The 22,835-nt window shown below is 40.2% G+C and overlaps 2 protein-coding genes across 7 annotated transcripts in view; one reads left to right on the plus strand and one right to left on the minus strand.

Annotated features, from left to right (window-relative positions):
- LOC135973815 (uncharacterized) overlaps positions 1-22,835 on the minus strand; it is a 1,510,190-nt gene that overhangs the window by 483,169 nt on the left and 1,004,186 nt on the right. The gene's annotated exons all lie outside the window — the stretch shown is intronic.
- Positions 11,263-22,835, plus strand: part of GSPT1 (G1 to S phase transition 1) — a 39,383-nt gene continuing 27,810 nt past the window's right edge. For 2 of the 6 annotated variants that reach the window (XM_005307582.5, XM_005307583.5), the window contains exon 1: positions 11,263-11,709. In XM_005307582.5, the coding sequence (XP_005307639.1) occupies positions 11,403-11,709 (307 nt within the window). In that variant the 5' untranslated portion in view covers positions 11,263-11,402. Of the gene's footprint in view, positions 11,868-22,835 lie in introns of all 6 variants that reach the window. The other 4 variants (XM_005307579.5, XM_005307580.5, XM_005307584.5 and 1 more) reach the window with 3 other exon arrangements.

Consider the following 22,835-nt stretch of genomic DNA (forward strand, 5'->3'; position numbering starts at 1 on the left):
TAAGTGAGGTTTTTCTGAGAACCAAATAAATGTTTACTCCTTTCAAACTTATTTTCCTCATACAGAAGTCTACATATTATGCTGTGAAAAACTGCCACTCTGTATTTTTAATTCCATGTAATTGAGAATGCATCCTCTCCCAACCACTGCCACCACTAAATAAATAAAAATTGTAGGATTCTATCTTTCAGATAAGACACAAAACCAAGGTCCTGATTGTTTATAGCACTTATCAGAAAAATCTCCTGGCCAAATCTAATTTGAGACATTCTGGCTCCCTAAACTCCCTTTCTCTTTGACAATTGAATATCGAATTCTTCTCCTGTTTCTTTCCTAAAGTGTTATGTAGTCGTGCTCTGTAGTGTTAATCAGCTGCTGCATTTCACCCAAGAAGTTGTATTTGAAGGCTGGATAAAACGTTCCTAAATTATTATAATTTGTGTATCAGTTTGTAAGGCATTGGGGGATGTAAGGCACTACTTAAATGTAAGCTATTACTAACATTTAATGATAATTCTTACTATGATCTCATTTGTGAACTAGCAAGACTACTGTCCTGATGAGTTCTATAAGGGAATTTGATTAATCCTCTTAATCAATTAATCCTGCTGGAAAGGTACTGTCCTTCTCAGAAACATTGTCTTGTGGTTAAGGCACCAAATTAGGACGATGGAGACCTGCGTTCAATTTCCAGCTCTGCCACAGTCTCCCTGGAGCACAGCCCTTGTGACCCTGCCTTGTTGACCACCTGGTCTCTCAGGGGAAGATTTTCAAAGGTACGAAGAGTAATTATGCACCAAACGCTCTATTTACAAAAGAAAATATTTGGAAGTCGATAGGAGTCTGGTGCCTAACTGCTTCTGAAAATCCTTCCCTTCCCCGACACCTCAGTTCTCAATCTGTAAATGTAAAATTGGGATAATAATACTTTCCGACCTTACAGTAGTGTTGTGAGGCTAAAATAATTGATGTTTGTGAGATGCTCAGGTACTACAGACATGGGGAAGGACCATATAAATATATATTATCAGACAGTCCCCAGACAGAATATTTAGCTGCATAAAATAGAAATGCCTACTAAATCCAAAGAAATTTGGATTGGGTCAATAACGAATAAAGAGTCACAATAGCTGTTAATCCTACTAAACTAACTGCAGATGATGAACATGTGATATTTGCATAATTAATCTCGCTTTCTTGTATTTTTGGTTCTGTCATCTCCAAAAACCTACACACCTCTAAAATGTTTGTTGCCTGAACTATTGTTGTTCTGGGAAATTGTTGCTATCTTCTTTGTAAAATAAAGATCGGATTTTGAACTGAAATCTCTACCTTAAACATCACAAAACACTAGACAATGTACAGTAGGAAACAATCCTGCATTAGCATATATTAAACACCTAATAGATCTCCATACCTAATGGGCAAAATGCTCCCTCCTACTGAAAATTCTGGGAGGGGAGAAAGGGAGAGGAATGTGCTCCTATTTGTCTGCATGGAATTAGTGTTGCATCCCCTCCTCAGGGGGAAGAGTTTTCAGTCTATAAAGCGCCTACTAGCTTGGCTGCTGAACACTCATGTACAGGCAGGAGGTACACCTAGAAGCCCCCCTGTGGAGCTTAAGGATATACATGGAAACCTAGAGAGGCCTCCATCCCATACTACTCCCCAGAAATTAATTTATACCTTGCAGCAAGGCTCATTCAGGAATCATGCAGCCCTTAGCTCCCCACCATCCATGCCTTTGCTCCCAGACCTCAGGACACTTCTAGGACATATCCAGACTAGAAAGACAGGTGCTTTTAAAAACTGAGTTAGCTAACGTGATTTGAAACATCTCATAACACCTTGCACTGTATATACAGATTAAAACCTCTGAAATTGTGCTGGCTCTTGTCTACATTACAGTTTTTTACCTCACCAATTAACGTGAGTTAGTTAGCAAGGCTGCTCTGGACACTTCACAGATGTCTCTTCCAGGACACAAACGTTAATTTACCCTAGGCTGAGCTCTGTACTGTCACCTTCATAATAACAAGAGGTCTTACTTTCTCTCATAATCTATATTGCTCCTCTTACTATAATCTCAAACACTGCAATTTTTGCCCCTGAGATTTTGCCTGCAGAATGAAAGCACCTCCAGTCTCACAATATGCTTTCTACCCTGAGGCCAAATACTATCTGAAGGCATATTTTCATCAGCAGTGATAATGTGATGTGCTGTGCTGTAGATATTGCTGTAGTATAACAGGAGTCCATTTGTACCATCTGTTTGTATTTGAACTGAACACTGGAAATAAAATAAAATAAACCCCAAAGCTTCACTGATACAGCCAAAATTCCTAACATAACAGAAACCAAAATGGATTGAATTAAATTAAAAGGCAGCGCCATTCTGGCTGCTGTCACCCAAACAGACTCTGCAGAAAGTTTGAAAGCTGATGGGAGGGGAGACTTCTAAACAGAACTCACGGGAGAGATTCATACAGCCACAGTGGCTTCAGGCCTCACCATCCATTTCCTTAACAGATCTTAGCACAAGTGGGTGGTCTAGGATGTTCATCTTATCAAAAAGAGGACAGCTGACATTAGTCATAAGTTCATACTAGATACTATGGTCCTTTTTTAAGGGAAGGGGCATTTATCAGCTGCCTTTACAAACATCAGCTACTTCATCTGGGTGTAGGATTTTCTGATTGAGCATCTATTTGTTCAATAAAAGCAAATGTCAACAACAAATGGTGCACTTTACACTTGTACATTACTTAGTGGAAAAGAGCTGAAGTTACAAATATTCAGTTAAAATTGAACTGTTCTAGATCAAGATATTTCAGCTTCAAACATACCAGGTCTTGTACAGATGTCAAAGTCTCCTGTTGATATACCTACATTTCCAACATCTCCAATTAAAGTTCCAGGGTAGGATCAACTCTTAATACCCCGAAGTTAAATCAGTATCATGATATAACATATCCATGTTGTCACAGTTCTCAGCTGATATCTTTAAAGGCTGGGCTAAACACTGACTTTACATCAATTTAACTAGATTAATTTCTAAATGCTTACAATCCCCTGGTATAGGCACTCTTAACCAAATTAAGTTAAATCAATGTTAGCCACTCTATTCTGGTTTTGCCCCAGACTCACTATGTAACTTTAGGAAAATCACCTAGAACAAAACTTTTGAACATGTTTGCTTAAAGGCAGACATCTAAATCTACATTTAGGCACTATAAGATAGAAGGGCTATGTACAACAAAGAGCAACTCCCACCTGACAATTTCCTACTATATACTAATTCTCCCTGGCTCTTTTTATGGTAAACTTATTTTCCCAGCATGCCTTTTGGGGTCTTGCCCTTTACATTTGGTTGAGACACACAATTGCAATCCTAAAGTAGTCATATTGCATCTCATTGCTACATTTTTCTCTTCCTACTGGTAAGTCTTAACTTTTTCATTTTGCTGAGTAAATGGCATGTTCTCTTAGTCTTCTTTTCAGACTCACTACTCCCGTTGACTTGAAAGCACCTCTAAAAATCAGGCTACTTTTTAAAATATCTAAATGTGGATTTAGGTACCTAACTTTAGCACTAAGGTTGAATGCTTTTGCCTTATCCTGTCTCAGTTTACATAACTGTAACAGAAGTACTTCACAGGTGGGTCTATGTGAGGCTTAATAATTTAAAATACTTGTAGAACCTTGAATGAAAGATACTGTAGAAGTGCCAAGTATTATTACTAATATGACAAGGATAGTGTCCTCTAATTGATTGCTGCAGAATGAATTTCTGATCCCCAAGAGCTGGGAACCCACAAAACCAGGGGTCAATTCTCTGCCCCACTATAATTTCTGTAACTAGCTCACATAACAATACCGGTGAAACCCCAGCAGCATGGGTGTGACAGCTCAAGTACATACCAAGGGTACTGTGCTACAAAGGTTAATTGCTATTATTACTGGAGCTAGCTTTGATCTACACTTATGATCACACCTCCCAGATTCAGTGTAGATTAGTCTCTCTGTACCTCAGTTCCCCACTTGTAAACTGGAGATGTGCTTCTCTACCTCCTAGGTTATTGCAAAGATAAATACACTAAAAGATTTGTGAGGTGCTCAGATATTATGGTAATGAAGGCCATATAAGTACCTATGATAGATATATACGGGATAATTATTACTGAAAGACCTTTTAAACTTTTTCATCTCCCTTGCATTATGGGTCCTTTTACATTTATGAAGAAAACCTAATGAGGCAATTATGCTGCAATGATGACAGAATCTGACAGAATGATGTAAATCAATAATCTAATTCAATTTAAGGAATGGCATCAGTCCGTTACAAGAATTTTGGCAGCAAACATGGGTGGTTCTAGAATAAAAAATTCTTCAACAAAAAAATACGTAAGAGCTTTTTCTTACAATTTTAGTTTAAATGGCTGGATGATATAATGGGACTATTTGAAAAAGTAAAAAGCTTTATATTGCTGAGACACCTCAACAAAACATCACTATCTATATTCCAACAGATATTACCCAGTTAAGTAATCATGATTCTACTTGTTTGCTTAGCTCTTGTTTTTAAGTACTGCCTAAAACTCCAGGTTGAAAACACTGAAAGATATCAGCTCAGTTAAAACCTAAGGGTTTCGCTTTACTCACCTCTTATGCGTGGAGAAGCCTGCAGAACAGGTTTGCACACCCTTAGAACACCTGGGAGGGCCACAATAGCTTCTGAAATTATGTCTGACAATCACAGTATCTAGGGAATAGTGTCAGGCTTGACAGACACTGCAAGTAACTTTTCTTCCATAGAGAAAGTCTCTGAGGCTTCTGGCAACATGTACTCTGGAAACTATCAAACCTGTTTGCATTTATGTGCCAAACCACCCACCCCATACACACACACAAACCCATGAACAATGGAAAAGAGGCAAGAACAGAGTTCAGGGATACTTAGGGATGCCAAATCCAAGTTGTATTTCAGATGCTTTGAAGTCCAATCTTCTAAGGGATGCCAAAACATATGTAATAAGACAGTACTGCCCACAAGCTCTGTGTGCAAGTAATAATCTCAAGGCAGACACTGGCAGAACTAAAATCTTTTCCCCACAAAGGAGGTAGCCAGCAGAAGGGACACATCTCCAAGCTGTTAACAAAAGAGAGACTGTGGAAGCCTTTCTAAATGGGGCAAAAGAACTGAGAAAATCCCTTTCATGTATGGCATTTGGTTGAAGGTAAGAGCTCACTTGACTTCTCAGTAGAGTCAGAACTCACATAATAATAGGCTTAACAATTGGTAATGTGATAGTTATAAAACTGAGCAAATAGGGGCTTATCCACAACTAAAGGGAAACCATAAAATAAAAATTTACCAGATACCAAATAGCCAGAAAATGTCACCTATTAACCAGAAGCCAATACAAAGATTCATGGAAAGTTGGGGCACCAGAGAAGTCCTGGTAAGAAGCCAAGCCTTCCTTCCCAATAGGTGGAGGGTGCTGGGACTTCTTTCTGGGTGCTCCTACCTATAACTCCTTGCTCAGGAGATCTATTTTTCATATATCAGGGGGTAGCCGTGTTAGTCTGTATCCACAAAAACAACAAGGAATCCGGTGGCACCTTAAAGACTAACAGATTTATTTGGGCAAAAGCTTTTGTCCAAATAAATCTGTTAGTCTTTAAGGTGCCACTGGACTCCTTGTTATTTTTCATCTGTTTTCTGGCTTTAAGTATCTTGCTTTTGCCTCCACACTCCTTTGGATGCTGAAAGAAGGATCACCCTTTTCCAACTCCAAACCCAAAGACCCCATAACTGTTCAGGAGTGCTACTAATTTTGGCAGCTTCAAAGAGCGGGAAAGTGACCTCCACTACTCTGCTCTTCCTCAGAATTCTGGTTGTTGTCAGGTGTGTGTGTGTGTGTGGGGGGGGGTCCTTTTTTTCAAGTCCATGTCTCATATGGCTAGCACCTAGACTGTATCCTGCTGCTCATAACCCTCCCATATGGCAGCTGAATAAAAATGAGATGACTCATCCATTTTACAAAGTTCTGAATAGTCCAGTGGTGAAACAGATTTGAGTCTCTTTAATTTCACTCTTGAAGAAATCTCTGAGCAGCAACAGAAGCCTGGAAATGCCTACTGCATACTCAAGAAAATAGCACTGCATCAGGTTACAATTGGAATTTTTTTCATAACCATAATACTTTTTTAATGGGAGTCTAGATTCTTCAGAAATTGATGGAGTTGGCCCTTTGCATGATAGGGGGAGAGTTTTGCACTTGGAAGAGGAATGTAGGCGAGTAGATTTTTAAGTCTACATACTTCAGAAGTTTATTGTTTTAGTAATATCTATTTTACTCAGTTTTAAACAACTCATGACCTAGTTACTTACATTTCAATCTTTTGCCTCCTATGTTATATGGGATCAAATGCAGAAGGAAAAATAACAATGGTGGTACTTCACGCTCTGCCTACAAATGAAGCTCCACCCTTTGAAATGTACTCACAGCATATAGTTAGGGAGATGCTCAAAATATGATCATGGGCTTGCCTCCCACTGGGTGTGGCTCAGATGTCCTATTGAACATGCCTAAATGCCTTGGGCTTGGCCACTTCTCAAAGGAGGAATACATCGTGGTATTCTATCACTTCCCATTGGTGGTGCCAAAATGAGATGTCACTCACAGGAGATTGCGCAGATCTTTATAATATGATTGTCCCTTTCCTTTCTCTATATGCTTTGGTCGGCTGTAACAACACTGACATTTAAATTATCTTCACTGGACACCTGATTAAAATTAATTGAGGCTATTGTTTCAGGCTCTCTGCAAACTCAGGCAAACATCATTGCATCAGTTACACTTGATCCATGTTCTGATTATTTTCTTCGCAACCAAAATGGCTAGAGACTGACATTTAAAAAACTTTACTTTAAATTAAAGCTGTGATTTTGAAATGTGAGGTGGCACTTTGTGGAAGATGGAGACACAACATATGCCTCCAGTTTGAGTCCTGCATATTATAATCTCATCAGTTGCCCAGAGAGTCCTCAAAGGAAAAATAGGGAAATCAAGATTGAATATTTCTAAGTGGGGGAAAAATTGAGGGCTTCTTTGTACATTATAAAGAAGCAAAAAGGCACAGTTTGTTTTTCATTCTCACAGTTTGTAAAATATTTTGTGTACAACTGCAAATAGGAAAATGAAGAATTTGCACTATCATATAGAGATAAGTATAAATTCATAAGGTTATAAAGAGAGACAAGGTGCTCCAGGTCTGGGAAATGTACTGCGAGTGTCACAGCTAAATACAAGATGGAACAGATTGTTTAGAATAAGTAAACACATATTTCAAGGGACCATTCAAGGTGAAGTGACCAGTTAACATCTCTCCAGACATAGGGGGAAAGGAGAAGAAAAAAGCTGGGGGGAAGGGGTTAATGGGTTATATAGAGTGTTTTAATAAGCTATAAATCCAGTGTCTCTATTCAGTCCATGATTTTTAGTGTCTAGCAAAGTTATACATTTAAGCTTCCAGGCTCATCTTTTGAAGGTGTTGTGGAGGTTTCCTTTGAGGATGATGACTGAAAGGTCAGCTATAGAGTGAATGTTTGTTAAAAGTGTTCACCCACAGGTGATGTGTTGTTTTTGTCTTTTAGCATTATTCTGTGTTAGTTCATTTGAGAGCATAGAGATTACCTGGTTTCACCAACATAATTGTTATTGAGCCATTTAGCACACTGGATGAGGCATACCACATGTTGTGATAGGCATGTGTAGGACTCATGGGTCTTGAAAGGTGTGTTATGGGGGTAGTATTGATCATCATCAGAGTGAAAATATGTCTACAGGTTTTACATCTGTTGTTCTGGCAAGGTCTGGTGCCATTTGAGTTAGTATGTCCTGGTCTGTGCGGAGCTTGCTTCTGATGATGAGGTTGGAGAGAGGTTGGGGGGTTGTTTGAAGGCCAGAAGAGGAGATTCAGAAAAGATTTATTTCAGGCTGTTGACCTCATTGACTATGGATTGTACTTGTTTAACGACACCCAGTATAGGTTCCAGTGTAGGGTGATAGGTGACAACTAGAGGTTGAAGGGGGTTTTATTTCCGTATTGAGGCAGGTTTTCTCAAGGTATTTGGGTACACATTCCATGATGAAATCTACTTCTCTGGTGGAATATCCTTGTTTCATGAAAGCAGTTTTAAGTGTGTTAAGATCATGGGTGAGGCTTCCCCTGCGGCCCTGCTCCCGTTCTGCCCCCACTCCACCTCTTCCCCTGAGGCCCTGCCCCCACTCGCTCCTTTTGGCCCCACCCTCACCCCCCACTGTGTCCCTAAGACTGGAAAAGCTGGGTGCCCCTGCCGTGGCCCCATAGCCAAAGTGGGGAGCAAGAGCCTTCCAGCCCCAGGGTCGTAGTGGGAGGTGATTCTTCTGGGGGCCCCAAATTGGCCAGGGCCCCTGGTCACGGGTCCCTGTGCAGTAATCTGCCACTGCCCCACCCACCCCCGGTGGTGCCACCTATTGTTAAGATATGTATCCCAGACTTTCTCCTCAGAGCATATTCTGTGGTATCTGAGTGCCTGGTCATTATATGCCTGCATCTGTAACTTCCACTCCATGCATCTGAAGAAGTGAGGTTTTTTTACCCACAAAAGCTTATGCCCAAATAAATCTGTTAGTCTTTAAGGTGCTACCAGACTCCTTGTTGTTTTTGTGGCTAAAGATAACAAATTTCTTGGTGTGTTTGGGGTGGTCACTGGATCTGTGAAGGTGGGTGTGCTGATCCATGGGTTTCCTGTATATAGCTGTCTGTGGCGTTCCATTATTGGAGCTGATTGTGTTGTCCAGGAAGTTGATCCTAGTGTGGGAGTGTTCTAGACATTGTTTAATGAATGGGTGGTGGTTGTTGAAGTTGTGATGGAAACTTATGAGGGCGTGTAGGTCCTTTGTCCAGAGGATAAAAATATTATTGATGTATCTCAGGCATATGATTGGTTTAATGGTGCATTTGCCCAGAAATTTTTCCTCAAGGTGGCTCATGAAGATATTGGCAATTTGGGGAGTCATCCTAGTACACATAGCTGTTCCCATGGTTTGGACAAAGTGCTTGTTGTTGAATGTAAAATTGTTATGACTGAGGATAAAACAGATGAGTTTGGTGATGTCTGGGGTGGATATCTGAGTATTGTCCATTGTCCTATAGATATTTGAGATAGGCAGCATGCCATCATTGTGAAAGATGTTGATGTACAGGGAGGTGATATCCATGGTGGTAAGGATGGTGTTCTGAGGGAGATTATTAATTTTATGGTGTTTCTGGAGGAAGTTGTCTGTGTCCTGGAGGAAGCTGGCCCTTTGTGTGGTGAGTGGATATACAGAGTAATATTCCTGGCTCTCCGAGCTCTGGTCAAGTGAAAAAATTCTCTAAGTTATATCTAGAAAGAGAGAGAGGTTATATAGAGTAATTTAAATACTTGCAAATTCCATTCCATTTATTCACTAAATGTCAATGAATATTTAATAATTTGGTCAAGGGAATTAACCACTGAGGATATGCCTACACGGCAAAAATAAACCTGCTGCTGGCCTATGCCAGCCGACTCAGGCTTGCGGGGCTGTTTCATCGCTGTGTGGACTTCCAGACTTGGGCTGGAGCCTGAGCTCTGGGACCCTCTCACCTCGCAGGGTCCTAGAGCCCAGAAGTCTACACAGCAATGAAACAGCCTCGCTGGCTGGCATGGGCCAGCAGTGGGTGTCTACTTGCTGCACAGACATACCCTTAGGGTGGGTACAAGTTCATAACAGCAGGGAGAATATGATGGCAGGAGAGCATATGGAATCTGGTGATATCAAGGTGACAGTTGGAAAAGGGTTTTTTCTGGTCAAGGTTTAAATTTTGATAGATAAATTATTGAGGAATTTTTCACTTAGCAAGTTATGAAGAATATGAGGGGTCTGTGAGATCAAAGGCGTGGTCTGCATTGTATAGCATAATCTTTTTCTGTGGTTCTAATGTTTTTCTGTTTTCTTAAACTGGTAGAGTATAGAGCGTATTAAAACTTCATATTTCTATAGATCTCAAAGTGCTTAACAAGCCTTAATTAAGCCGCAAGTTAACACAGTGAGGTTGGTAAGCAGTATTATACCCATTTTACAAAAAGAGCCATTGATTTCTGGTGCTTCCAGTATGGTAACCTAACTTGAGACACTATAAGTATTCTCAATCCAAAGTGTTAAAAAACCAACCAACCAACCATGACATTGCCTTAAAAATCATAAAAATCTTTAAAAAAATATTTTGAGTTCTTTTTATTTGCCTTCCAGGTTCTAAGCCTTTGATATACTTGGATCACTTTTTTTTCCCCAGGCTTTCTCTGCAGCCAAGAGCTAAGTTATGCTATCCTTTTAAAAAAACATAAATAAAGAGTCTCATGTAATCACTTGACTCCAGGAGCTGGAGCTTTAAAAAAAAACACCAAATATCATGAGACTAGCCATAAAAATCACCAGGGTTGGCATCACTGCCTTGGTCCTAACCCTTTTTCAGGAGTTTTGGGCCTCCACCAGTCCAACTTAAGTCAATGGGAGACAGAGGGCTCCACACTTCCAATTAATTGCAGCCTGCAGATGTGGACTGTAAAAGGCTTGTGTTTAGGGGGTGGAGGTCCCACGTCCCCAGGAACATCTGTAGAATTGTGCATATGAGGTTACTTCATGTGACACACTCACCTGAACTTGGAAGGGGGAAAATTGAGCCCCTCTAACTTAGTAGCTCTCTGATACTATCACCACTGAAGACCACCAGCTGCCACCCACCTTTCCTACTTCTAGGTTAGTTATGGGAGGGTTGGTTGTTCTTCCTAATCAAGAGGGGAGAACTACATTTCCCATCCTTCTATGCGGTGGCAAAAAAAGGTTGAACAAAGCAAATTAACACGCAGTGCGTGTTGGGATTCGGTGTTCTTCTTCAGCATGGCTCCCCCGAACTACATTTCCCGTCTCTCTGTGGCGGGCGGGAGGGAGGGGAAAGAGGCGCAAAGCCGAGAGAATAGTGCGTAAAGCCCGCCGGGAAATGTGACCCAGCAGGCCAAGAGAACTACATTTCCCGTCTCTCCCAGTGGGAAGGCAAATATGTGCGCGCAAAGCCTAATGGGAATCGTAGTCCCTACACCTCAGCACACTCATGTTATGGAATGGGAACCAGGGAAGAAATAACTACCAAGATGGCGGCGAATGAGTCTGTGGGGAGGAGGCACGGGAACTCCGGCAGGTCACACTGCGCAGGGCGGTGGGGCACACGCGGAGTCGCTGGAGTGAGGGAGTGCTGAGTCGGTGCTGCCGCCGCCGCCGCCTTCTCCCGTACGGCTTCGGAGCCGCAGAGGTTTGTGGGGCAGCCACAAAATGGAGGCGAACGGGAACGGCAGCGGGAGTAGCAGCGATTCGGCTCCCGACTGCTGGGACCAGGCGGACATCGAGCCGGGCAGCGGCGCCGACCCTGGGTCCGCCCCGCCGGCCGCAGAGGCCCAGGCCGAGCAGCCGGAGCTCCTCCTTGATGCGGCTTTCAGCCGCCAGCTCAACGTGAACGCCAAGCCCTTCGTGCCCAATGTCCACGCTGCCGAGTTCGTGCCGTCCTTCCTGAGAGGGGGGGCGGCGCCTGGACTACCGCCGCCCTCCCCCCCACCTGGCCTGCCGCCGCCCCCGCCCCACGGTAACCGCCGCCGGGGCCACGTTGCGGGGGAAAGGGGGGCGGGGGGGGCGGCCACGTGCACCGGATGGGGGGTTTGCAAACGCAGCCCCGGGGGCGAAGAGGAAATGAGGGAACGCAGGGGGATGGCCTGGTGGTGAGTAGGGCCCTGGCACATTCAGGTATGAGGGGCTGCGGCCCGGGGAATAGGGCTGGGGGAGGGGATATTGGGGGATGGGGTTGGAGGAGGGGTGTGGAAGCCGAAGTCTTGGGGAGTAACACTTGGCTGTGGAGCCTTGAGGAAAAGATTGATGGCGGGGCTTGGGAATAACATTGACAGAAGGGAAGGGGAGCGCTGGGAGGCATCACTGGAAGTGGGATGTGTGGGTATTGCTGGGGGCCATACTGGGTATGAGGACAAGATGTAGGGTAGATGTAGGGAGCTTGTGTTGGAGAGACTTGGGGGCTAATATTCCTGGGGCCTGTGGAAGGGAAATGGACTGTGAGGCTGCTGAGGGGAAATTTAGGAGCAGGGGATTGGAGTCCTAGAGGAGAATTGGATTTGGACTCGGGAGGGGAACTTTGAAAATGAACTTTGTAGCGGGAGAAGAGGATATCAGAGAGGTTGGTGGTACGTGGGGAACTTGAGCATAACCTTGGTGTGTGTGGAAAGGAAGAGAGGCTGAGGATCACATTGCAGAATCTAGCTAGAAGAGCCTTAGGACAGCATAGAAATGTTTGTGACTCAGGATACAGCCACAGGGATGGGGGTGAAGTTATAGTGGAGCAGGGCAGAAGGGCACTTTGTGGCACAGTTTAGCTACTGGAGCAATGTGCTGAGCAGTTTTAGGAAGGAGACAATAGGGTACAATTTAGGAGTCTGAACAAGGGTGCACAGTAAAGATAATCCTTATTGTCAAGAAGCAGAGATGGAGAATGGGGTAATTCAGTTTTAATTAGTACCGTGTTTCATATACTATCTATATCCCAAACCCTCTCTACATTACTTTTTTATCTTGCTTTTCATCCTGAAGGGTCAAAAAGTGCCTTAGATCAATATACTTTTGAGAGATGGGAGTGGATGGTGGGGGGGAGGGGAAACTGAGTGTAGAAAAAGGAGATAAGTCACAGATCTGGGTGGTAGTAGACATGACATGGCTGGGAGATTGGCCCTGTAGCAGCCGCCAACAGTTTCAGGGAGATCATTTATGCCTTTATGAAGAGAATCACTTTAAGCATTTAATAATCTTTCCAGTGTGACACTTTTTGTGAGGTGATTGGGGAGGAGGGCTCTCTAGCTGGCAGGGTTCTAGCTTAATATCTTGAATTTCTATATTGCTTTTAATTTCCAAGGATTTCAGAGTATTTTGCAAACAGCATATGTATGGTGTTCACTTTTTACATAGGTGAAATTAAACAGCTACTTATTAATACCTGTTTCAAATTGAATGAGTCTCCTTCCAGATGTCAAAAACGTGGATTCATTTTCTGACACTTTGTCATTCATAAATTCTTATTCATAGATTACAAGGTTACTCTTGTGATTTAGGATTTTGAAACTTGTTTGAATATGACATTTAAAACCTCACTATCGATTTTTGAAAACTTCCTTTATTCATATTAACACAATGTGAGACAGCCCTCTATTTCAGATATCAGGGTTGCAGTAATTCATAGTCACCAATTTGTTATACAGTGTTTAATAAGCCATACCCAGCAAGAGATCATGAGTTATTAATTATTGCATGCTGACTTAGTATCTGAATGAATATCATAGTCCCCTTAATATTTAACTTCCATATGATGATGATTGAAATCAGTAACCAAACTTTCACTTATTGGCTTGTAGAAAAGTATATAAAATATTCAATATTAAAAAGTAATATTCTTCTGTTAAACAATTAAGTATAAAGCTCTATGTTCTTTAAGTCTGACTTAGTTTTATACTGCATACTTTCTGATATTGTAAATTTCAGGATATGTATTATGTGGGCAGCTGACAGTAGGCATGACCTTGTGCAATACCATTTAAAATATTCTTTGGATAAGGTTTGGACAGACTCCTTGATTTCTATTCAAAGAATCCATGCACTTTCATGTTCATAGGTAAATGTAAATTGTAAAGGTGCTGCAAATAGTTGAGGTTGTATCAGAATTTGTATTATGAACCCTTGAAAAATATTTGAAGTTCACTCCAATATGAAACTTGGAATTAAAATTTAAAAATAATTCAACAAATATTTTTACATGTTGTACATAATCCATCAGAATCTTTTAAATTTAAACATAATGAAAAAGTTTACTTTTAGATCCCCTCTGCTTCTGTAACTCACATCATCTTCTCCTAAAGGAGAATCATCAGAGTTTTGTTCTGTACTATGAACAAGGACTCCTGGTGGTGTTTGAAATATTGTTACCAATATTTGAATAATGACATGTGCAGTAACTTTTTTTTCCCCAGCTCTTTTTATGAGGCTGGCAGTTCCTTGGTAGGATATATATATATATATTTTTTTTTTTGGTAGGCTGGATAATACTTTCCCTCATTTCCTATACTGTATGTTGCCCCTTTTCTGCATTCTCACCACTCTTGAGGCCTGGGGACTCAGCTTCCATATTTCCACATAGAGACTAGCGGAGACTTAACTGAGAGCCATTCAATATGGCTTCCTATGTGTGGTCAACACTTAAAATTTAGATTGACCTAGCTATGTTGCTCAGGGGTGTGAAAAATTTACACCACTCAGAGCTGTAGTTAAGTCGACCTACCCCCCCCAGTGTGGATATGGCTAGGTTGGGGAAGTGGATTGCCTACATTGATGGAAAAACCTCTTCTGACCATGTAGGAATTATCTGTACTATGGTGCTAAAGTGATGCTGCAACTGTGCAGCCATAGAGCCATAGTATAGACATGGCCTTAGTTTTGCGGAGTGGACAGTCTTCACTCCTTTCTTTCCAGCTGCTGAACACACTGCCTATGTAGCAATACTATCTTTGGCTGATTTGGAATTTCTAGCTTGTATAATAGTCATACCTTCTAGATGTTTCAAAGGTTTAGATTGGTACATTACTAAATATTTACTTGGGTTTTCATAATATTAAACCGTTGTCTATTAAAAGCACTTTTGTCTATCTTGGGGCAACCTTCTTCCATTATGAGGATTTTGCAGTTCCAAACAATATCTTCTTATCTCGTTCCTTGAACAGGCCATCATTGCTGTGACCCTTTGAGGCTGGGAGTACCTAGTCACGTTAAGTAATTGATGACCAAGATATTGGTGGAACCAAGATGGTTCTTTTGTGTGGTTCTATTTTACCCCATTAAGTTGCCTCCTCCTACTTACATGAACATCCGTGACACTTCTGGCCAGGAGGTGGAGTTTGCCCTGGAAATTGGTCAGTATAGCTCATGATTAGCAAATGGTGCTGAATAGGTTGTTTGAGCAACACTGTCTGACTTTTCCCATTTCCTCAGACACTTAAGTGTTCTGCAGCAGTCAGCCCCTGCCAGCTTGTGGAACAATTTGATTCACATTTGTTATATGTATTATTATTTATTATTTGCATTTCAGTAAAACGTTAAAGCCCTAGTGGTGGGCCAGGACCCCATTGTGCTGGGCACAGAATAAAAAGATTATCCCTGCTGCACAGAGTTTACAATCTAAGTGTGATGATCTGGAGGAGTATTAATGGTTATTGTGTGCCAGGCTTCTTTTAGAGAGAAAATTAAAGGGTTAGATGTCAATTAAAATGAGTTAAGTGGCCTAAAATTTTAGGTTCTTGTAACACACCTTCATAAAACCACAACATATTCAGTCTCTTCAGGAAGAGAGTCCGACTCAAAAGGATGGTGCAAGTCGGGAACAAGGTACATTAGCAGAACTGAAATGAGAAAATTGCACCAGTATTGGTTCCTTTCATAAATACTAAATTTACTTCTTATATTTTTAAAATGTATTTAATAGACTAGAATGGTAGTTTTTGATTAAATAGCCATTTGAGTGTTTAATCCTCTTTCACAGAAGATATTTAGGAAAGCCAATTCTAAAAATTGTGGGTTTTTTTGTTTGTTTTTTTTAAATCTGGGAAAAACTCAGGTTTTAGTTTCCGAGTGGTAACCGTGTTAGTCTATCTCAGCAAAAACAACGAGGGGTACTTGTGGCACCTCTGGTTTTAGTGCCATACTTGCACTGTTATGCCTTTATTTTATACATGGTTTTCTGCTATTTGCAATGGAGTCCACTAAGGAGAGTGTCTCCCGATAATTTTTATTTCCTAACTTTCCTTTGTTACTTTTAATGTGACTAGAATTTTTGTTCAGCTTAATATGGCTGTCATAAATACAATAACATGCCTGACTTTGGAAGCAAAATCACCATCAGATTATACATAAAATGGCATTTTCTTTGGCCAAACTGTCATTTTTCTCCTTTAAGAATTATTCCAAATGCAATATCTAGCTTTTCAAGAAGTCTTGGTTTTATCAAGTTCAACTAATAGTTTGACTAAGGTACAAGAAGGTTCACTTACCCAAAGTCATACTTCATGATGCTCCACCTGGAATTTTAACTGAGAATCTTTCTCCGTTTTCATCTATAATTGAATGCCATCCTACGCTATCTTCCACTAAATGTTTAAGTATATTATAGACAAGCTATGCTTTAGAGAAAACTTATTTTATGCAGCCATCTCTAAAGTATTAAGCTGAACTAAATTAATTGGAGCTGAAAGTAAATCTTAAAACTACAGTTCATCGTGTATGGGCCTCAGAACATTTCTGTCCACCGTAATCACTGTTTCTAATCTCACCATTCTATAGCATATATTTAATTCTCATCATGCTTTATTGCTTTTCCTAAATGCATATAAAAGAGATGTTCTGAGCTCATGCGTTGTTCCTTACTTTTGTATCTCTAGAGGATTTGAGATGTTTATGCTTTAAGGAGTGAGGAAGCAGTTAAAAGAAAATGCTTTATCTAGGACGGTGGTTTTCAACCTGGGTCCGCAGACTATGTCTAAGATTTCCAAAGGGGTCCGTACTGCCATTTGAAATTTTTTAGGGGTCCGCAAACTAAAAAAGGTTGAAAACCACTGATCTAGGATGAGTTCCTTAAGGTTACAACTCTTGTTTGGCAATCTTATCAGACAAATGGGTATGGAAACAAAAGTCATGTATTTTGAAACTAAAGAACAGAAGTGAGTTAAGACTCTTGTCTTGAGTAATTTTTATTATAGTACTCTATAAAATCTAGTCAGTGTAGTCATGATATTTTCTATTGTGCGTATTGTATTTTGTGACTCACTTTAAAATGGCTTTTAAAGATTGCTGTGGTTGTGGTATGTAAAATTTCGAAGAATTTTACATACAAAGGTGATGAGAACAAAAACTGGAGGGCAAAAGTTGTAGAGCAAGTCAAGATGTTGAGTTAAAAACACTAATTGTCTTGTGAGGGTTGACCTCCCTCAGCCAGCTAGCTCTTAGGTCATCATGCCACACTCTCAACCAGACACTAAGGGCTTGTCTACACTGGCAATTTACAGCGCTTCAACTTTCTGGCTCAGGGGTGTGAAAAAACACCGTGCTGAGCGCAGCAAGTTTCAGCACTGTAAAGCGCCGGTGTAGACAGTGCACTAGCGCTGGGAACTACTCCCCTCGTGGAGGTGGTTTTTCTCCCAGCGCTGCGCCACGACCACACAAGGCACGTTAAAGTGCTGCCGCGGCAGCACTTTAGCTTTCCCAGTGTAGACTAACCGAGAGTAACACATTTTGTTTTCTGTCAAAGCCCACCATTTTGGAAATAAGGTGGTAAATTATCTGTTGCATCACTTTTTCAAAAATAGTTTAGTCTGCCACATGTCTTTTTTTTTTTTTTTTTTTTTCCAGCTTTGTATAACTTATGTGAACATTAGGCCATCTGCTCTTTAAGCATCTTTCCAAAATAATATGCATAGTCACCACCAGTCTTTGTTCAACTTAGCTCCCACTCTGCACCTTTGCAGATTAACACCTCTGCATTTTAGACAAATTTTGAGTTTGCCCTAGACCAACAGCTCAGTACTCGGATAAAAATTATATAATGGCTCAGAAGTTTATATACCGTTCATTAATGTGTACATTTAAAATAGCCACATATTAGCTGTCTTTTACAGACAGAATTGATTCCACAAATTTTAATGTACTTCATGTACGTGTTTTCAACATCTGTGAGATCTTATTGATTGGTCACATGGAGGCAAATCTGTTTCATATTACGTGTGAACCGTTCATCTTTGTGTGGAGTATAAAAATGTTAAATTAGCATGAAATGGAATCTTGAATCAAGTGATAACTTGACTTCATCTAGATAGCAGTAAAAAGTTTGGTACTTAGTGGGACTCTGTCAACTTGAAGTCTAGTTTTACAAAATGAAGTCAGAAATGGTTTTGGGTACTTCCTGAATCCCCCTTGCACATTTGGGGTTTTACATTTTCATTTTCCTAGTTTAAAATTTTTTTTTCTCCCCAGCTTGTGTTTAAATATCAATACAAACAAAAGAAGCAGCTTACAGGGTGAAATAATGAAACTCACTGTAAACAAAGTTTTGCCAAATACAAGAAGTTAAGACGAAGATTTTTTTTCTCTAATCTAATTTTATGGTAATGTTGCCTATTACTTATAACAATATTTGGTTAAAAAAGTGAGTTTAACTTGTCTGCAATAACCTTTTGCTGTTTTATTGATGTGTTCTGGCAAGAAGTTTTTAAGTAGGCCTTTATGCCTACATCAAAATGCAGTTGCTCAAGTTCTAGTAATTCTTAGAATATATGTTGAAGTTAGACAGTGTCTCCATACTCTGGGTACCCCAGTTAGCTGTGTAAAGCAAGGTGTTAAGCACAGTTAATGCAGTACACCTCTACCCCGATATAATGCAACCCTATATAACACGAATTCGGATATAACGCGGTAAAGCAGTGCGCGGGGGGGGAACAGCTGCGCACTCCGGCGGATCAAAGAAGTTCATATAACGCAGTTTCACCTATAATGCGGTAAGATTTTTTTGGCTCCCGAGGACAGGGTTATATCGGGGTAGAGGTGTATTGGCAAATAAATGTAGAGTATGTTATATTCTTTGTAATAGCTTGGACATTAGAACTAACTTTGAGTGTGTCAGTGTTAAGACACTGAGTTTGATTCTATCTTAAGTGCCATGGAATGTTAAATCTGTCTCATAATCCATCAGGGATATATGATGTTTTATTTGAAGGTTGGAATTGGAACCCTTAACTGTCTTAATACTGAGCTTGATTCCTTGATCTTCTGTTTCAAAGGCAAGAGAGCTACCAATTGAGCCTTGATTTTTAATCTTACGGGAAGTGATCTCTGGGGGCGGAGGGGTGTATGGTTTATTCTTTGAAAATCGTCAGGCTTTCATAAGGCCTAGTTGTGTACCAACATGTAGGTTTTAGTGAAACAAGTAAGATACTTCACTACAAGAAATGGGGGTCTTGACACATACTAGTTAATGCTAACTAGTTAACTAACATGAGGTAAAATCCTAGTGAGGACAAGGCAGTTTGTAGTTTTCCCACATGTTGGCGGGTAAAAGTTAATGGGGGAGCCTATGGTTTTACTTCAACCTGCTAACTCACATTAAAACTACAACTGCTTGATTTTCATTGGGATTTTACCTCATGTTTGTTATCACATGTAAAGAACATATTTCTTTTCCTAGGGAAGACAAGGCCTCAGGTTTTGAGGTAGAGAGCAAGACTTTCAATAAGTCATTTAGGGCCCAAGTGTAAGTGATATTTTTACAAACAGCTTTATTCACCTGAAGTGAATTTCAGAAACTCTCTCGGAAAATGTTTTTCTTTCTCTATTATTTTAAATATTGTTCATGTGAAATATTTTGAACAGCTCTTGTGCTTACTGTCCTTAACTAGATCATACTGCTTATATTAACTGAGTCTCACAATTTTTACTGTTGGCTGTGATTCTCCTGCTTTTATATTTTTAAGTCAGATCTTTAATCTCTTTTTTGGTTTGATTTCCTTTTTCTCCACTTCCTTTTTAAAGAAAGGATAAACATCAGTAATAATTGTATGAGAACTGCTGAGACCATATGGTTATTGTGTAAATATGGTACTCAAATCAGATATTCAAATCACAAGCATGGAGCAATGATGGAGTCCTAAGGTTACTCAGTTTATAGTCAGTATGGGCATCTTACATTTCTTCATCCCTCAGTATTCCAGGAATTGCTGTGAAGAAATTTATGGTGTTTGTGCTGCTGCTGGAGCAGCAGAGGGAAAGTGACCAAGAACAGGTCAGATTTTCTCCCATCAGTTATATGCTTTGTGCAAAGACTGCGCAGATGTAGGTTGAGAATCTACAGAGGCCATAAAAGGAGGGTGTGGGGGGATAAGAAATGAGTATGACTCGGGCAAATAGAGAGGAGACAGACAAAAGTATGATAGTTATACTAGTGACATAATCTTTAGGACCAAAATCAGTCTCTTGCTCCCTGGGGCAGAAGGAAATAGGAGTACTGTGGAATTGGGCTCTCATTTATTGGATGAAGTGAAAAATTCATTGATCTCTTCCCCCATCTATTGAAGAGGAAGTTTTGGGGCTATTTATTGAACTGCATCAAGCCCTTCTGAGCCAAAGGAAGGGTTGCTATCATCCAGGGCATTTAAAGTGGCAGATGGAAATAAAATGAAGGGAAAGAATAGGAATTCCAGAACCACCTCATAAAAGAAAGAAGTTCAAAAGAGGTGGAGCATGAAATATAGTCAAGAACAAAATTGACTTTGTAGCTTAAATAATTAGAAGATTAACAGTCACTAAGCAGTTTTTTAGCTAGATGTATTTCTTGTATCCCAGTTTACACTGACTCTGCTAGCAGCCACAGGACCCTCTGTTGCTTTTTACAGATTCAGACTAACACGGCTACCCCTCTGATACTCTGCTAGCAGTTGTATTCCTATATTTTAGCCACTCTCTTTTTTTTTTTCTTCCCAGTCTCCACAAGCTGTCTCTTCTGGACAAAGAAATCTAACTTCCTTTTAATTTAAATATCAATCCAAAGCAGCTTTCTGCTGTTTCTATACAGCAGTAAACTGTACAGTGAAACTTACCTTGCTAGTACTGTAAACTGCTAATGCTATCAACTTGCTGACTTATGCTCATCGTTCTCAACAAAAACAAAATAATAAGTTGGTACTTCAGAAAGTGGAGCATAACTTGTTTTTAGAGCCCTACCTCTCTTCTCCCTTCAGTATTCCAAGGTCTTGGGACTATTGTGCAACAGAAATATATAGAAGGACAAAATACAATATAAATAATAAGCAACAGATATATGTCAGCTATGGTAGAATAATGTGGATTATATAGGCCATATGGTGCATTCTTGCAAAGTTATTTGGGACACTAGAATAACACTTTAAAACATTAGGATGCATGATCCATTTTGTTGTAATGCAGTTTCATACAGGCTCAATCTGAGTACACTTACGCTTTGCCAGAGTCGGAGCTCACTCTAGAAACTGAGCTCTTACCTAATGCAAACAGTATACTGCATTGCACTATATCTTTTCTGATTTTCCACCCTTAACGATCCTGTGTCTGTTGTTGGAAAGATCAAGTGGTGATAAAGCTGAACAATGTTCCAGATCTCTAACATCTAGGAAGACTGTATGGTCTGTTTAGCTATTGCTGCCACATTCCACAGTCACTGTATTACCGCTATGTTTAATGCCTACTGTAATGTACTTTGAGAATGGGTGGAATGTGAAAGATGATACATAATACCAAATTCTGTTACGTTAAACTATGTGTAACTGCAAAATTTTGCAGTGTTTTATGTGATCTTCTGTAACACTTGGTGTGAATTAAGATTGACATTCTGATAAAATTGGATTTCCTGGTAAGCTGATGACACCTTGATTGTAAAGACTCTTAGCAGAATGACTTCCACAAATAACAAAGAGCTAGATTTTCAAGCAGAGTTTAGAAGTGTGGATAAAAATTTCATATTGTTCACTTAGGTATGCTGTGTATGATAGCAGATGCTACACATGATCTACTAAAGACTGCTTTAGTAAACTGTTGTAAAAAGAGTAAACCCTTAATAATATGTTGTCTAGACACTTCATGTGGCTTGTGGAAAACTTAAGGAAGTATGAGAAACCTTAGGTATTTGCTAGAGTATTGTCAGAGAAAACAGAAGAACACAAGATACAGGAAATATCATTTAGGACGTTTCCCATTACCTCCTTTGCTTCCCTTTACCTTCAGAAGTGCTGTGTTGTTGTGACCTTCTCTCCAGCTGATGAAGTCAGCTGAATTAATCTGCCATGAACATATCTCCAAGTGGGTCAGTAGAGGCTTTCAACTTTTTTCATACCCTAAACCCACATTGAGCCATCCAGACAGTCTGCCTCAGCTAGGCCTAGGAATTGTTTGGAGCTCATCAGAGGAGATGACATTTTCCAGGGTGTTTTTGTAAAGCGTAACATTGTCTTAGAACGAGATGTTCTCTATTCCATTATGAATTCCTTGAGTTACCCAGTTACCTTTTTAGGTGTCTGTCTTAAAGGATTTTTTTCTTCAGTAGACCTCTTCATTTTTACACAGAGCATATAGTGAAAGTCTGTCAAAAAGTCTTGTCTCCTCAATCAGATATTGCTTTCCTGTATGTTTGGCACCAACCTCCTAGTACCATAATCTTCCAGGGTAGGTAGAAAGTTCATTTCTAAAAATGAGGAGCTGTTTTCAGAAAGGTGTTTACATCACAAAGTCAATATGCACAAACCCAATTCTTTTTCCTTTGTAGGGTATGTCATTTTTAGCGTCCTTTATTTCTAATTATATCTTCTACCATATTACATTTTTCTGGTGTTCATGGGGTTTTTTTATGTATTTGCAGATGTTTGTGTTATGCCTTTCCTGCTCTAGTGCAGCTATATATATTAAAATCTTTCCGTTTTTTATTGCAAGACAGTTCCTCCAGTTTGTCTTCATCTCCTTAGTACTGAGGTGCCCAGAACTGATTGTCTAGCTCAGGGGTCGGCAACCTTTCAGAAGTGGTGTGCCGAGTCTTCATTTATTCACTCTAATTTAAGGTTTTGCATGCCAGTAATACATTTTAACCTTTTTAGAAGGTCT

The sequence above is a fragment of the Chrysemys picta genome, chromosome 10 (assembly GCF_011386835.1).
Source record: "Chrysemys picta bellii isolate R12L10 chromosome 10, ASM1138683v2, whole genome shotgun sequence".
Lineage (NCBI taxonomy): Eukaryota > Metazoa > Chordata > Testudines > Emydidae > Chrysemys > Chrysemys picta.